Genomic DNA, 15,451 nt, shown 5'->3' on the forward strand with positions numbered 1-15,451 from the left:
GAAATGTTATGTTTTGGGGGTGTTTCTCTGCTAAGGGCACAGGACTACTTCACCGCATCAATGGGAGAATGGATGGGGCCATGTACCGTACAATTCTGAGTGACAACCTCCTTCCCTCCGCCAGGGCCTTAAAAATGGGTCGTGGCTGGGTCTTCCAGCACGACAATGACCCAAAACATACAGCCAAGGCAACAAAGGAGTGGCTCAGGAAGAAGCACATTAGGGTCATGGAGTGGCCTAGCCAGTCGCCAGACCTTAATCCCATTGAAAACTTATGGAGGGAGCTGAAGCTGCGAGTTGCCAAGCGACAGCCCAGAACTCTTAATGATTTAGAGATGATCTGCAAAGAGGAGTGGACCAAAATTCCTCCTGACATGTGTGCAAACCTCATCATCAACTACAGAAGACGTCTGACCGCTGTGCTTGCCAACAAGGGTTTTGCCACCAAGTATTAGGTCTTGTTTGCCAGAGGGATTAAATACTTATTTCCCTCTGCAGAATGCAAATAAATTCATATACTTTCCACAATGTGATTTTCCGGATTTAATTTGTGATGTGCTATCTCTCACTGTTACCAATAACCTACCCTTCAATTATGGGCTGCTCATGTCTTTGTCAGTGGGCAAACTTACAAAATCAGCAAGGGATCAAATACTTATTTCCCCCACTGTATCATTTCTATAGCGCTACAAGGCATAAGCAGCGCTGTACACCATATACAGAAGACAGTCCCTGCTCAAAGAGCTTACAATCTAGATAAGACAGGTAACAAGACAGAACAATTAAGGGTAAGGGAATAAAGAGGTGAGGATAAAGGACAGGGCAAGTGAGTTAGGAGTCAAAAGCAGTGATAAAGAGGTGGGTTTCTGCTTTTTGCTGGCCTCCCACTTAGTCACCTCTCCCCTCTCCAATTGGTTCAAAACTCTGTTGCCCATCTCGTCTTCCGTCAGGGTCGCTTTACTCATACTACCCCTCTCCTCAAGACCCTTCACTGGCTCCCTATCTGTTTTCGCATCCTGTTCAAACTTCTACTAACCTATAAATGTATTCACTCTGCTGCTCCCCAGTATCTCTCCACACTCGTCCTTCCCTACACCCCTTCCCGTGCACTCCGCTCCATGGATAAATCCTTCTTATCTGTTCCCTTCTCCACTACTGCCAACTCCAGACTTTGCGCCTTCTGTCTCGCTGCACCCTATGCCTGGAATAAACTTCTTGAGCCCCTACGTCTTGCCCCATCCTTGGCCACCTTTAAATCTAGACTGAAAGCCCACCTCTTTAACATTGCCTTTGACTCGTAACCACTCGCCTCCACCTACCCTCCTCTCCTCCTTCCCGTTCACATTAATTGATTTGATTTGCTTACTTTATTTTTTGTCTATTAGATTGTAAGCTCTTTGAGCAGGGACTGTCTTTCTTCTATGTTTGTGCAGCGCTGCGTACGCCTTGTAGCGCTATAGAAATGCTAAATAGTAGTAGTAGGTTTTGAGTTTGGACTTGAAAATGGCTAAAGACGGGGCTAGATGTACAGGCTCGGGAAGTCTATTCCAGGCGTGAGGTGCAGCGAGACAAAAGGAACGGAGTCTTGAATTAGCAGTAGAGGAGAAGGGGACGGATAAGAGAGATTTATCTACAGAACGGAGTTAGTCTTTCTCTTTGATCAGGAAGAGGAAACTTTGGGCTCCTTTTACTAAGCTGTGGTAAAACGTGGCTTGCGGTAGCGTAGGTGCGGGTTTTGGGTGCACGCAGAAATATTTTTCAGCGCACGTACCAAGATTGCCTTTTTCTTTTTGCCGAAAATGGACGTTCGGCAAAATTAAAATTGCCACGTGTCCGTTTTGGGTGTCTGACCGTACCTCCAGCAATAGACCTAGCGGTAAGGAATCTGCATGGTAAGGACCTACGAGCATCAGATTATTTTTCAGATGCGCCAAAAATGAAATTACCACAAAATGCACGCGGTAGTCGGGCGGTAAGTCAGTTATGGCGTGCATAGAGCCTACTGTGGCTTAGTAAAAGGGGCCCTTTATATTGTAATCCAACAACACATTGTTTGTGTACTTATCATGAGCACCTCCTTTAGTGAGCACCCCCCCCCCCCACCCCCCCGGTGAAAAATAACCCAAACTGTTAAGCACATGATGTTGAGTCACTATCCAGGAAAAGGATTCTGGAAACTTTCAATTTAGATGACCTATTATAAAATTAGCCTTGAAAGGCAGGAAGGTGCCTGTTCGTTGCCAGCGTTATTAAGACACAGAGACACCTATGTGCAGGGCTTTTTTTGAGGGGGTCCTTGGAGGTACTGAGTACCGGCACCTTTTCCATTGGTAAAATTGACCCATGGAACCCAAGTTTTAATGAAAGAGCTCAGGTTCTACACACTAATTCTGCCTTGCCATAGATTCTGTGACTGGTTGCAGGGGGCCTGGCTATTGTGGGGTGGGTCCCTCAGTGATCACCCCAACCCTAAAAGGTGGTCTAGCATTTGAGTACTGGCACCTTTTTTGCTAGAAAAAATGCACTGCCTATGTGTCCCTGTAAAATATCAATAATGCAGTTTTTAATCCACACTACCTCCTATCCCATGACTCTTCATTTCCTCTGGAGTCTTTCATGAGGTGCTTTGTCAAATGCAGTGGCATACCAAGGTGGGGGCGGTCCGCCCCGGGTGCACGCCGCTGGGGGGGTGCCGTGGTGCGCGCCTGTTGCCCTGTCTCCGAGTTCGCAATTCACATATGTTCACTGCTCCCTCTGAGTCTGCCCCGAATTGCGAACTCGGAAGCAGGGCAACAGGCGTGCCCCCGCGGCACACACCCCCCAGCGGCGTACACCCAGGAGGTGTTGTCATTTCGCCGGGTGGGGGGGAGAGGTGTCATTTCGTCGGGGGGGGGGGGGTCGCGCATCGGCGATCCGCCCCGGGTGTCAGCCAGCGTCGGAACGCCACTGGTCAAACGCCTTCTGAAAATCCAGATACACAATATCAACCGGCTCACCTTTATCCACATTTTTGTGTAATCCCGTCTTTCTAAAATTGGCTTTTAAACATATGCAATATACACATTTAAATGCCAGTTTTCACATGTTTAAGTTGCAAATGGATGTCTAAAATTACCGCTTTTCCGTGATTTCTTTGTGTATATGTTTCATGGGTATGTATCGGAAGCTGCTTTGAGCCTTTAGCCTTGTCTTGTGCACATCTGATGTATGTTTTTTGTGTGTTATACTGTAAACCACTTTGAGCCCATGAGATGGGAGATATAAATCTATGGTATAAATTAAAAAAAAAAATGTCGAGGTGACTTGAGTACCAACTAGGAGAGCTAAAAGGAACTCGCATCCAAGAATTACTGCTGCTTTGATTAACAGGAGCCCCCCCCCCCCCCCCCCCCCCCACACACACACACACAGTAGCAGCAAAAATCTTTCTTTCCCTAACAAGTATCTTGCTTGCGTACAGCAGTGGAGTAGCCTGTGAAGGCAGATGTTAATTACTGAAATTCTGAACTCAGGGTGTCTCTCGTGGCCTATAAAAGTGAATTATTTCTGTGTTCTGCAGGCCACTTGTAACTATGGTGACCGAAACCATTCTCATCATCGGCAAACTCTGTGTTGACCTCATTTTGGAGATGGGTTTGGGTGTAACCTGCTAATGATTCTCATTTCATGCTACAGTCTTATCAGGGAGGTTGTGTCCGCTCACCTTAGTGGAGAGATACTTTAGAGATCACTTGTGGTAATGTCAAATTGACGTTGCAGAGCATATGCAAATAAATGCGGAATTAGAATTTTTTCTATGTGGGGTCAGAGCCTTAGGATTTCAATCATGTTTGTTACATATAGACTGTTGTCATCTCTATATATAAAAGGCACCACCAACGTTCTAAATGAAGCCTCCAGCCGGAAGTGTGAAGGGGGAGAGAGATCCGGTTTCCCCATGAGTGTCTGCCCCGCCCTCGCTCTCTCTGTAACACAAACAGTGAAGGAAAACACAGCAAAGCATGAAATCAAATCGCTCTCTCTGTAACAGTGAAGGACTCAGAGGGAGGAGGGGAGAGAGGGCAGAAGCCTTCACTATCTCTGTAACACAAACACAGCACAGCGGGAAACTTAACACTGAAGGACTTGACTCCGAGGGGGGAGGGGCCAGAGAGGACAGACAGCACAGGGGAAGGGAGAGAGGGCAGAGGGCAGAGGGCAGGGACACACACACTCCCACATGCACACAGAAGAAAACCTTGCTAGCCCCCGTTTCATTTGCATCAGAAACGGGGCTTTTTTTTAACTAGTTTTCTTATAAAATCAAGGTATGACTGAGAGTCTTTTCTACCCTCTCGAGTCTGTGATCCTCTATTCTTGTAGCATCTCCAGGTCTGCTTGAACTGGGGAGGAGAGGCCAGGCCCCCTACATCTCAATCTGCAGCACGTGCGACTGATCTACCTTACTGGCCACAAAGTTTAGAGGGAAAGATGGCAGCCATTTTGGCCCAACTGTATACAGATGCATAGGCACCTAAGCGACTTCATAAAATACTGTCATAAATCCTGCGGAAATTGTGCCTAGATTGAAGGTGTAGAGAGTATGGGCCTTATTCTACAAAGTTTACACTCCTAAATTTATGAGCATAATTTATGCGCCTGAATTTACGCTCTTAAATTTGGGAGTGTAACTTATGCTTCTAAATGTATGTGGGAGCACAGAGTACACTCGCAATTTAAGAGCGTAAATTTAGAACCATAAACATTACAGAATAAGGGCCTATGCCTGCTCATAGTTTATAAAAAATATGTGTGTAAATTGAGGCCCTACCCAAACTCTGCCTCTGAGCATACCTACAGTACATGTGTGCACCAGCTTGTACCACATGTATGTGTAGGTGTGATCTAATTTTATAAGATCCCATTTACACGTGGAAATCAGTGTGTTGCACTTGAAAAATTTTATTTATTATACAGAAAGGAGTGGAGGAGTGGCCTAGTGGTTAGGGTGGTGGACTTTGGTCCTGGGGAACTGAGGAACTGAGTTCAATTCCCGGCACAGGCAGCTCCTCGTGACTCTGGGCAAGTCACTTAACCCTCCATTGCCTGCCGCATTGAGCCTGCCATGAGTGGGAAAGCACTGGGTTCAAATGTAATAAAATAAATTTATTTGCTGCATTTGTATCCCACATTTTCCCACCTATTATTTGCAGGCTCAATGTGGCTTACATTATGTCGCAAAGGCGAACACCATTAACAGAATACAGAATATTGTTGCAAATAAGGTACAAAGAATAACACGTAAATTAGAAGTAAACGAATAAATAATTCAAAGCATGTAAATGGGAGTAGGACAAGGTATAATGTTTAGTAATGATAATGTGGATAAAGTATCTAAATTAAGAAAGTTCAATATTGGCTAGTACTGATGTAGATAAGGAGTCAAGACATTATGGAGGATTCTCTTTGTAATATGGTTTATAAAACTCCCCTCTAGATGTGCTTCTAAGAGGTATTTCAAAATTCTCTGTTTACTGTTGAGTAACATTGCTTGTTGTAGGGTGGTGAACGTTTTACAGTATTTTTTGACTTGTGTCAGTCTGTGATTGAAGTAATGTATTTCCCCACCTGCTCTTATGTATTCTAGAATATACCTACATGAGTATTTCTTTGTAGATGTTCATTGGTTACTGTCTTGGAAGGAACATAGTCTGAAGACTTAAATGGGGAGCCAACACACAGTAATCAACCAAAAACTAAGACAATCTGGACAAGAAAAATGTAGCCATTTTGGAATGGCTGAGGTCAGAATTGCTTTTCCCATTCTGACATTCGTATGCCGATCTAAACCAAAAAAAGTAGGAGTGGACCAATGGTCTTACCGAGTGCCATCAATGAACTCCATCTGAATTTACAAGTCTGCTACAAGTAGTTTATTTTACAAACCTTTGTTAATGCCCTCTTGTAGGGCTTTTCTTTTTGATTCATGTCAATAAATTGCCTATTTCTTTTTTTTATTTTCTGGAGTCCATTGATTGGCACTTTGAAACACCATTGATCCACTCCTGCATTTTCTGTTTTGTTTAACTTTTTTCATAGGGGCACTTTTTCTCCTTTTTTTTTTTTTTGTTACATTTGTACCCCGCGCTTTCCCACTCATGGCAGGCTCAATGCGGCTTACATGGGGCAATGGAGGGTTAAGTGACTTGCCCAGAGTCACAAGGAGCTGCCTGTGCCTGAAGTGGGAATCGAACTTAGTTCCCCAGGACCAAAGTCCACCACCCTAACCACTAGGCCACTCCTCCACTGTTGCTACTATTTGAGATTCTACATGGAATGTTGCTATTCCACTAGCAACATTCCATGTAGAAATCGGCCCTTGCAGATCACCAATGTGGCCGCGCAGGCTTCTGCTTCTGTGAGTCTGACGTCCTGCACATACGTGCAGGACGTCAGACTCACAGAAACAGAAGTCTGCGCAGCCTTCTACATGGAATGTTGCTAGTGGAATAGCAACATTCCATGTAGAATCTCCAATAGTAGCAACATTCCATGTAGAATCTCCAATAGTAGCAACATTCCATGTAGAATCTCCAATAGTATCTATTTTATTTTTGTTACATTTGTACCCTGCGCTTTCCCACTCATGGCAGGCTCAATGCAGCTTACATGGGGCAATGGAGGGTTAAGTGACTTGCCCAGAGTCACAAGGAGCTGCCTGTGCCTGAAGTGGGAATCGAACTCAGTTCCTCAGGACCAAAGTCCACCACCCTAACCACTTTTTCATCTCCTACATCTCCCTTTTTTCATGTGACTCATATGCTGATCCCAAAGTGGGGATGGGAAGTTCTGCTGTACTTGGCTTTGTTGGTGTTTAGGGAGAATAGATCCTGTTGTCATTTTGGTTGACTGATGATGTTGGATGAATGGAACAAGTTCTATGCAAGTTTTGTAGGGCTGCACTAATCACAAAAGCCCAGGCCTTAACCAGCAAATCCCAAGTGCATGGCAGGTTTGAGGCTACCCCTTTCCACTGCTTTAGTTGATTATAATTACAATTAAAACCACTGACATGTAATTAGTAGAGGACTTGTATTATAAATGGAAGCTCAAGAGAGCCTCGCTGCCCTCATTCAACTTGTGGGATGTTGGGTGGAGCTTTGGATTTTGATTTGGTTTAAAATTCCTATGTGATTTGCTGCGGTACCACATGTCCCCCCCCCCCCCCCCCCCCCAGTGAATTCATACATTACTGGAGCCTCAGATTATGTTGACAGTTTCTTTTAATTTAACCATATAATAGAAGGTGTAAGCACATTTGCTCATATGCCAAATAGTGGAGACTGAAAAGCAAACATTTTAGCTGGAGGATAATCCCACACTCTGATCCACAGGGCCGGTCAAATCCGGTAAGCAGGGTAAGCACTGCAGAAGGGCGCCTGCCTTCAAGGGCGCTGCTGCGGCGCCATACCGCGCCACCCTTGGGGCTTTAAATCTTTAATTTACCTGCATCCCAGCAGCCGCGTCATTTGAAAGCCCTGCCCCGTCTCTCTCGTGAGTTCGTTCTGCAGAGTCCCGCCTTCTGACGTCATTTCCTCGAGGGCGGGACTCTGAGGGAACAAACTCACGAAGGGAGGGAAAGCAAGAGACGGGGCAGGACTTTCAAATGACGCGGCTGCTGGGATGGAGGTAAATGAAAAAAGACTTAAACCACGCAGGGAAGAAAAAGGGGGATGTTGGGGGGGGGAGAAGAGGACTGGCAGGTGGCCATAAATGGGAGGGAGATGGGGGCAAAGGAGAATTGCTGGACAGGGGCAGGGTGGGAGAAGAGAGAAAGGAGATGTTGGGGGGGAGCTGCCACGCGCATGCCAACTCATAGTCTGCAGGGGGGCGCCAGAGACCCTAGGACTGGCCCTGCTGATCCATGGGTTAACGCTTCAATATGAACTTTCATATATGTTTGAAGGCACAGCTCGTTAAATCAGAAGCAAGGAGTGAAGAAATGCAAAACATTAAATGTGTTCTTTTTACCTTCCATTGTCAAAATGACACCAGGTTTACAGTATTATTGTTCTGTTTTCATGTATATGGATGCAGAATAAAGAACTGAACAAGATTTTCTCTTTTTTTTTTTCTCCTTTACTTCTGTCCTTACTCCACCCCCTGCAATCACAGGTGATCCCAAACTGGAAAGAGCAGGAGTGGAACCGTGATAAGCCAGAAGACTATGCGGGGATCTTCCATTTCCATTTCTGGCGCTTTGGGAAGTGGGTTGATGTCGTAATTGATGATCGCCTACCGACAATCCATAACCAACTTATCTACTGTCACTCCAATGCCAAAAATGAATTCTGGTGTGCACTGGTGGAAAAGGCCTATGCCAAGTAAGTGGTTTGATAATAAAAATCCCCCCCCAAAAAGGGCGTATACCAGTGATTCCAAAACCTGGTCCTGGAAGCACCCCAGCCAGTCAAGTTTTAAATCTAGACTGAAAGCCCACCTCTTTAACATTGCTTTTGACTTGTAACCACTTGCCTCCACCTACCCTCCTCTCTTCCTTCCCGTTCACATTAATTGATTTGATTTGCTTACTTTATTTATTTTTTGTCTATTAGATTGTAAGCTCTTTGAGCAGGGACTGTCTTTCTTCTATGTTTGTGCAGCGCTGCGTACGCCTTGTAGCGCTATAGAAATGCTAAATAGTAGTAGTAGTAGTCTCTTGTAACCAGAGCTAATATTGTGATGTCATAATGCCTCAGTCCACCAATAAGAGCCAACCTCATCAGTGATGTCACAATGGCTTGATTGTCCTATACTTGGCTCACTTTTATTACATAGCTCTTTGAGCAGGGACTGTCTTTCTTCTATGTTTGTGCAGCGCTGCGTACGCCTTGTAGCGCTATAGAAATGCTAAATAGTAGTAGTATTAGGTTTTCAGGATACCCACAGTGAATATTCATATGAGAGATTTGCATGCACTGCCTCCACTGCATGCAAATCTTTCTCATGAATATTTGTTGTGAGTATCCTAAAACTCTCACTGGCTGGGGGGCCTCCAGGACCAGATTTGGGAATCACTGACGTATACTGAAGGTTTGTAGTGACTGGTTCGGGGTCAGAATAAAGATTAGTATTTAGTGCATGAACTCGGGCAAAACCAATGTAGATGCACTATTTAGAAAGGATGTTTTCTGAGAAGTGGTCCATTGACATTCTTGAATATTCTCCCTACAGCTTATTCTGCGGTTAGATGAAGAAAACAATTTTTAAAGGTTTTACACAAGTAACCCATTAGATTGTAAGCTCTTCGAGCAGGGACTGTCCTTCTATGTTATATTGTACAGCGCTGCGTAACCCTAGTAGCGCTTTAGAAATGTCAAATAGTAGTAGTAGTAGTAGTAGTAATTGGGTAGAACTGGTAGTTGAGAATTGATCAACTACTGACTGATGCACCCTCCCTGACCCCTACCCTGCTAGTTTGCCCTGTTGGATGCTTTTCCCCCTGCTTACTTCCTGTATACTTTTCTAAGTTTCCTATTTTGTAAGCTTATTAACGTTTTGTAAGCCACATTGTGCCTGCATGAGTGGGAAAATGTGGAATATAAGCGAACAATCAAACATATAAACGGCGAGTGACCGTACTCACTCGCAAATGCGCAGTAGAGACCTTCTCTGCCCCGCCCCCACGTCAATACGTGATTTCGGGGGGCGGAACACAGAGGGTCTGTACTGCGCATTGCTGAGGGAGGGACACCGCCGTCTAACGCTCCCCCCACCCGAGTCGCCGCCGCCACCCACCTTCTACCCGGTCGGGCCCTCGCTCCACTATTGAAACAGCGAGGGTCCGGGAACGCAGCACTGAGCTCTGCTGAGCTGCCGACATCGTCCTTCCTTCTTCTTCTTCTCTGCCTCTGTCCCGCCCTCGACGACGTTACGTCACACGAGGGCGGGACAGGCAGAGAAGAAGAACGAAGGCCGACGTCGGCAGCTCAGCAGAGCTCAGTGCTGCGTTCCCGGACCCTCGCTGTTTCAATAGCGGAGCGAGGGCCCGGCCGGGTGGAAGGTGGGTGGTGACGGCTCGGTGGGGGGGGCGCGAACTCGGCAGTGGGGGCGGGCCTTTCAACCCCCCCTTCCTATAATAGCCCGTTTTTACGGGCTCAAAGGCTAGTAAATAAATAAATGTGGGTCACCGTTTCAGCTATCCTGTTAGGGTGTAGCAGGGGCGTATCTGGACTCGGGCGGTAGGGGGGGCCAGAGCCAGAGGGAGGGGGCACATTTTAGCCCCCCCCCCACCACCATTTCCGGACCCCCCCCTCGCCACCAATGACACCCTCCCCCGCTGCTGTCACCTTTTTTGGCGGGGGACCCCAACCCCCCGCCAGCCGAGGTCCTCTCTTCCATGCAGGCTGCGCCGCTGCAAGTTGCAACGCTTCCTGTTCTTCTGAGTCTGACGTCCTGCACGTACAACGCGCAGGACGTCAGACTGAATTCCAAATTCTGAGTCTGATGTTCTGCACGTTGTACGTGCAGGACGTCAGACTCAGAAGAACAGGAAGCGTTGCAACTTGCATCCTGCACGGAAGAGAGGACTTCGGCTTGCGGGGGCTTGGGGTCCCCCGCCAGCAAAGATCGGCGACGGGTTGGTGGCGGGCGGGAGGGAGGGGGAGGTGGAGAGGGTCTGTGGTAGGGGGTCCAGGGCGAAATCTGCGGGGGCCCAGGCCCCTGTGGCCCCACGCAGATACGCCCCTGGGGTGTGTAGTACAACCATTAAGATTTTTTTTTTTAATGTCCATGCAGTTGTAGGGTTTACTCAATGAAAGTTCTGCCCATCTCATATACAGCAGGCAGGGCCCGGGGTAAGGCTGCCCCGCCGCTGCTGCCCCCGTTGCTCCCCTCGATGCTGCAGTCCCCGGTCTCAGCTGCCTGCCTCCTCGGTTCCAGGCCCCTTGCATTTGAAGCGGCAGTCACAGATTGCCTCCCTTCGGGCCTTCCCTCCCTGTGTCCTGCTCTCGTCTGATGTAACTTCCGGTTTCCATGAGGGCGGGACACAGGGAGGGAAGGGCCCGAAGGGAGGCGATCTGTGACTGCCTCTTTGAATGCAGGGGGCCCGGAGCCGAGCAGGCAGGCAGGTGAGACCGGGGACTGCAGCGCTGGTGGCCTGACCCCGGCGCCGGGCCCGGGGAATTTTGTCCCCCCTCTCGGCGGCTCTGACAGCAGGTGCTGTACCACATTTGAAAAGCTACTAAAAAATCCTCTAGTAGTTAAAGATCTTTAAGCAAATAATTGAGGAAGAAAGTGATTCTATTAAAATGCCAAGCAAACATGAGTAAATGACCCTGGCTGGGAAATTACAGATGAAGACTGTGATCAAGAAACGGAAAAGATTCTGTATGTGTAGTAATAAAAGAAAATGTGCACCAAAATTTTACAAGAAACAAAAAAGCGTGGCCAGGACAGTTCCAACTAAGATTGGTGGAGGAATCGTTTCGTTATTTGGGTATCTTTCTACCAGCCCGGACAGGGGGGATCTATAGCATAAATATCCAATGGCTGATAGCTAAGACCAAACAGCAACTGGAAGCTTGGAGAACTTTGACACTATCATTGTCTGGGCAATTGTGCTTAATTCGCATGGTAATTTTGCCAAGGTGGCTTTAGGGCTCATTTTCAAAGCACTTAGACTTACAAAGTTCCATAGGTGTCTATGAAACTTTGTAAGTCTATATGCTTTGAAAATACACCTCCAAATGTGCTGCAAACGTTGCCACTGCGATTATTGATGAAGGATATTAGAGTGTTCTGTCGCATGGTAACGAAGTTTTGTTGGGCGTATAAGAAAGCAAAAATTCGTCTGCAGTTGCTAATGGGAGGGTGGAACCAGGGCGGATTGGGCCCACCTAATATTAAATATTATAATCTCGCTTGTTTATTGCAACACGTGAGGGATTGGGTATTCTCATCAAGTTACCACACATCTATAGAGTTGGAGGAATCTCTCTTTAGTCCCTATCAATTGATTTCTCTTCTGCAGGGGGATAGATCTTCCTTGCCACAGAGGATGAGAGGTTCGGTGCTGTTGGGACCCTTACAGGGGGCCTGGAGATTTTGGGGGAAACAATTGGGAGGAGATCCGCAAGTGACAGAATTGCTAACCATACAGGGGAATCCGAACTTTCTACCTGGAATTGAGAATCCAATATTTCAACACTGGGTGCGACGGGGACTTAGTAACTTGGGGGTAGTGGTAGATCGAACTGGTGTGCTTAGACCACTGGAACAGTTGATCCCTAATGAGTCATTAGGCTGGGGAGACACTTTTGCCTACTGCCAATTGAAGCATTATGTACAATCTTTAGACAAGGCATCCCTGAATTACAAATTAGGGGAGAAGATTCAGACACTATTTGAGGAGGCCTCGGAGGAGGCTCCTTCAATCTCTGGCCTCCAGAAGAAATTATGGTCTTTGGCACCTGCCAAAGATTTGACGTAGCTCAGACGAAGATGGGAACTGGATGTGGGATGTGATCTTGCCTCCTGGGATATTTCAGCACACCTCAAAGTTATTCCACAAATCATTAGTGGGGCCGGGGTACAGAGAGTGTGCATTTCGAGTCATCCACAGGGCATATTTCTCACAAGTACAGTTGTTTAGAGCGGGAGGAATTGATTCGCCTACCTGTATGAAATGTAATTTAGCTGATAACACACTATACCATGGTTTATGGGAATGTGGGATTATAAGATGTTTCTGGAAACGGGTGGTGGCCTTTCTTTCCTTGATGTTGCCGAGAAGGGTACAAGGCACACCTCAGCAATTGGTGTTGGACTGTCCTGGTTCACTCAGGGGGCTAAAAGCGGAGGAAGTCCTGCTGTGTAGAAAGCTCTGTTTGCTAGCACGAAAATGTATTTTGCAAAAATGGACTGTTCCGGATAGACCTGAATTCTGGCACTGGCGCAACCAGGTGCATCAACTCATGACTTGGGAGGCGCAAGAGGCCAGGGGTTCCTTTAAACGGAAATCACGATTTTTAAAGACTTAGAGTCCCTATATAGCCAAACTCACGCAAAGAGGTAGAAGTCTCATCCTTAACAAATTATGACTGAGGACCTTGAGGTTCCATTGATGCCATTAGACGGATCATAGGGAGGGTTAAAGGGATGGGAGGGTTGGGGGGGAGGGAAAAGGGGGGGGGGGTGAAAAGATTATGTAAAAGTTTGATGTTACTTTAGCAAAAAGTTTTGTTATGGACTATAGAGATATAAAATTGGTGTTTGTTGTGGATGTGACATCAATAAAAAAGTTAAACCATAAAAGAATTCACACCATAGCACACAGGGGGTACACACAGTTTTAAAAAAAAACATACCATTAAAAACTGGGCAGAAATGGGAATCACTTTAGTGGAACACTTAACCAATGCGGATGGAAGGTTGTATACATTCCAAGATTTACAGCAGAGGTTATCCCTAACAAACAAGGATCACTACACTTATAGACAATTACACCACTATTGGTATAGCTTAGATCAAGAGGCTCTGGGTACAAAAATGGGTCAAAAGCTTAGGGAATTTTTAAAGGGGGATGCATACGATCAGGTTTCCATATCTAGTTTACATAAGGCGCTTCTGTCGCTTTGCCCACCTCGCAATTATGAAGCACTCACTGCAGCCTGGAGTAAAGACTTGGGATATGAATTGAAAGGAGTAAATTTTACGAAACTGATCATAGATATCCCAAAACAGGTGGGGGGGGCGGAGCTGCAGGAGAGTCAATACAGAATAATACACAGGGGATACATGACACAAACACAAGCAGCGAGAGCGGGGTGGACACCCGATGCCCAATGTTCCAAATGCAACAGAGGACGGAATACCTTTTTGCATGCATTTTGGAGGTGCGATAGAGTAAAAATATTTTGGAAGGCGGTGCATAAATACCTTGAGAGCATCATTGATCAAAAAATACTCCCATCCTGGAGAGGAGCACTTTTAAATAGAAGGACAGCCTTCGGGATTTCAGATAGGAATTTGGAACAATTGATATGCAGGGCTTATGCCGTGGGGAAAAAATGCATACTTAGACACTGAATGCAGGAGGTGCCGCCCTCCTTCTGGCATTGGAGAAATAGGTTTCATGAATTGATGCTATGGGAGGCCAGGGAAGCCCAGGGCACTTCCAAGAAAAGAAAGAAGTTTATCTCCATCTGGACCAAGTATATACAAAGTATATCCCATAAAGCGAGAAGTGCAATATTAAATAAATTTTCCACATAGGGGATCATAAAGGTGGGAGAGGATAATGGCAAATAGAGTTCAATAACACAACATAAGGCAGAGCACCTTAACCAACACTGTAACACAAGGGTGAGTGGGTGAAGCAACTGAATGGCTCATGAAGTGAAGGTGGAATATTTCATGATAAAGGGGGGAGGGGGGAAGGGGATGGAAGGGAGGGAGATATTAGATAAGGGGTTAACCGCAACGCAAATACAAGTTATTATTCTTGGAAAGTGCAGATAGTGGACAATGTTTATTGATGTTTATTACTCTATTTTGATATAAGGAATAGGTTACAGACAGTATTAAGGGGGGGAGGGGGGGAATTGGGAAGAAAACTGTAAATCAATTTGATGATAATGACCGCGGATTGATGTACATATGACTGACAAAGTTAAAACTGTTATGTATTTAATCAAAGAACTGTATTAATCTGTGGCATCATCAATAAAAACTTTGAAACATAAAAAAAAACATGCGTAACGTATCCTCTGATGGTACATCTCCTTGTGAATGCTATACTTAGCGTGGAAGGTGTTTTCCTTGGAACATACTACTTTATTTGTTAAACACAAATATCCAAATGTTATGAGAGGGTGGAAAATGTTGCTCAAATGTGTGGAAAAGGCAGGGTGAAGTTCTGTCATGAAATTATTTATCCTTCTGGTCTTCAGATAGAGCCAGTGGCGTTCCTAGCCTCGACGACACCCGGGGCGGATCGCCGATGCGCCCCCCCCCCCCCCCGGCGAAATTACCCCCCCCCCCCCCTCCCGGGTGCACGCCGCTAGGGGGGGTGCCAAGGCGCGCGCCTGTCGGCTGCGAGTTCGAATCGCTACGCTAAATTCTCTCGTTCGCTGCAGCTCCCTCCCTCTTCCCCGGAACAGGAAGTAACCTGTTCCGGGGCAGAGGGAGGGCGCTGCAGCGAACGAGAGAATTTAGCGTAGCGATTCGAACTCGCAGCCGACAGGTGCGCGCCGCGGCATCCCCCAGCGGCGTGCACCCGGGGCAGACCGCCCCCCCCCACCGCCCCTCCCCCCTTCGTACACCACTGGATAGAGCAAGTATTACTCTTTCAGATCTGGCGCCGATCTTTTTTCTGGTATGCATTCTGCAAATTAAGGAATGCAAATGTGACTCCAGTGCAACGTTGTATAAGAAGGTTTTAAGAGAAAAACAACCCCCCTCCTCGCAAATA

At 46.5% G+C, this 15,451-nt stretch overlaps 1 protein-coding gene across 2 annotated transcripts in view; it reads left to right on the forward strand.

The window, feature by feature from the left end:
- The window catches only part of CAPN5 (calpain 5), a 252,563-nt gene that overhangs the window by 205,415 nt on the left and 31,697 nt on the right, over positions 1 to 15,451 (forward strand). For both annotated transcript variants that reach the window (XM_030200063.1, XM_030200064.1), the window contains exon 4: positions 8,155 to 8,363. In XM_030200063.1, coding sequence (XP_030055923.1) covers positions 8,155 to 8,363 — 209 coding nt within the window. The remainder of the gene's footprint in view (positions 1 to 8,154; positions 8,364 to 15,451) is intronic.

This window comes from Microcaecilia unicolor, chromosome 4 (genome assembly GCF_901765095.1).
Source record: "Microcaecilia unicolor chromosome 4, aMicUni1.1, whole genome shotgun sequence".
Taxonomy (NCBI): Eukaryota; Metazoa; Chordata; class Amphibia; order Gymnophiona; family Siphonopidae; genus Microcaecilia; species Microcaecilia unicolor.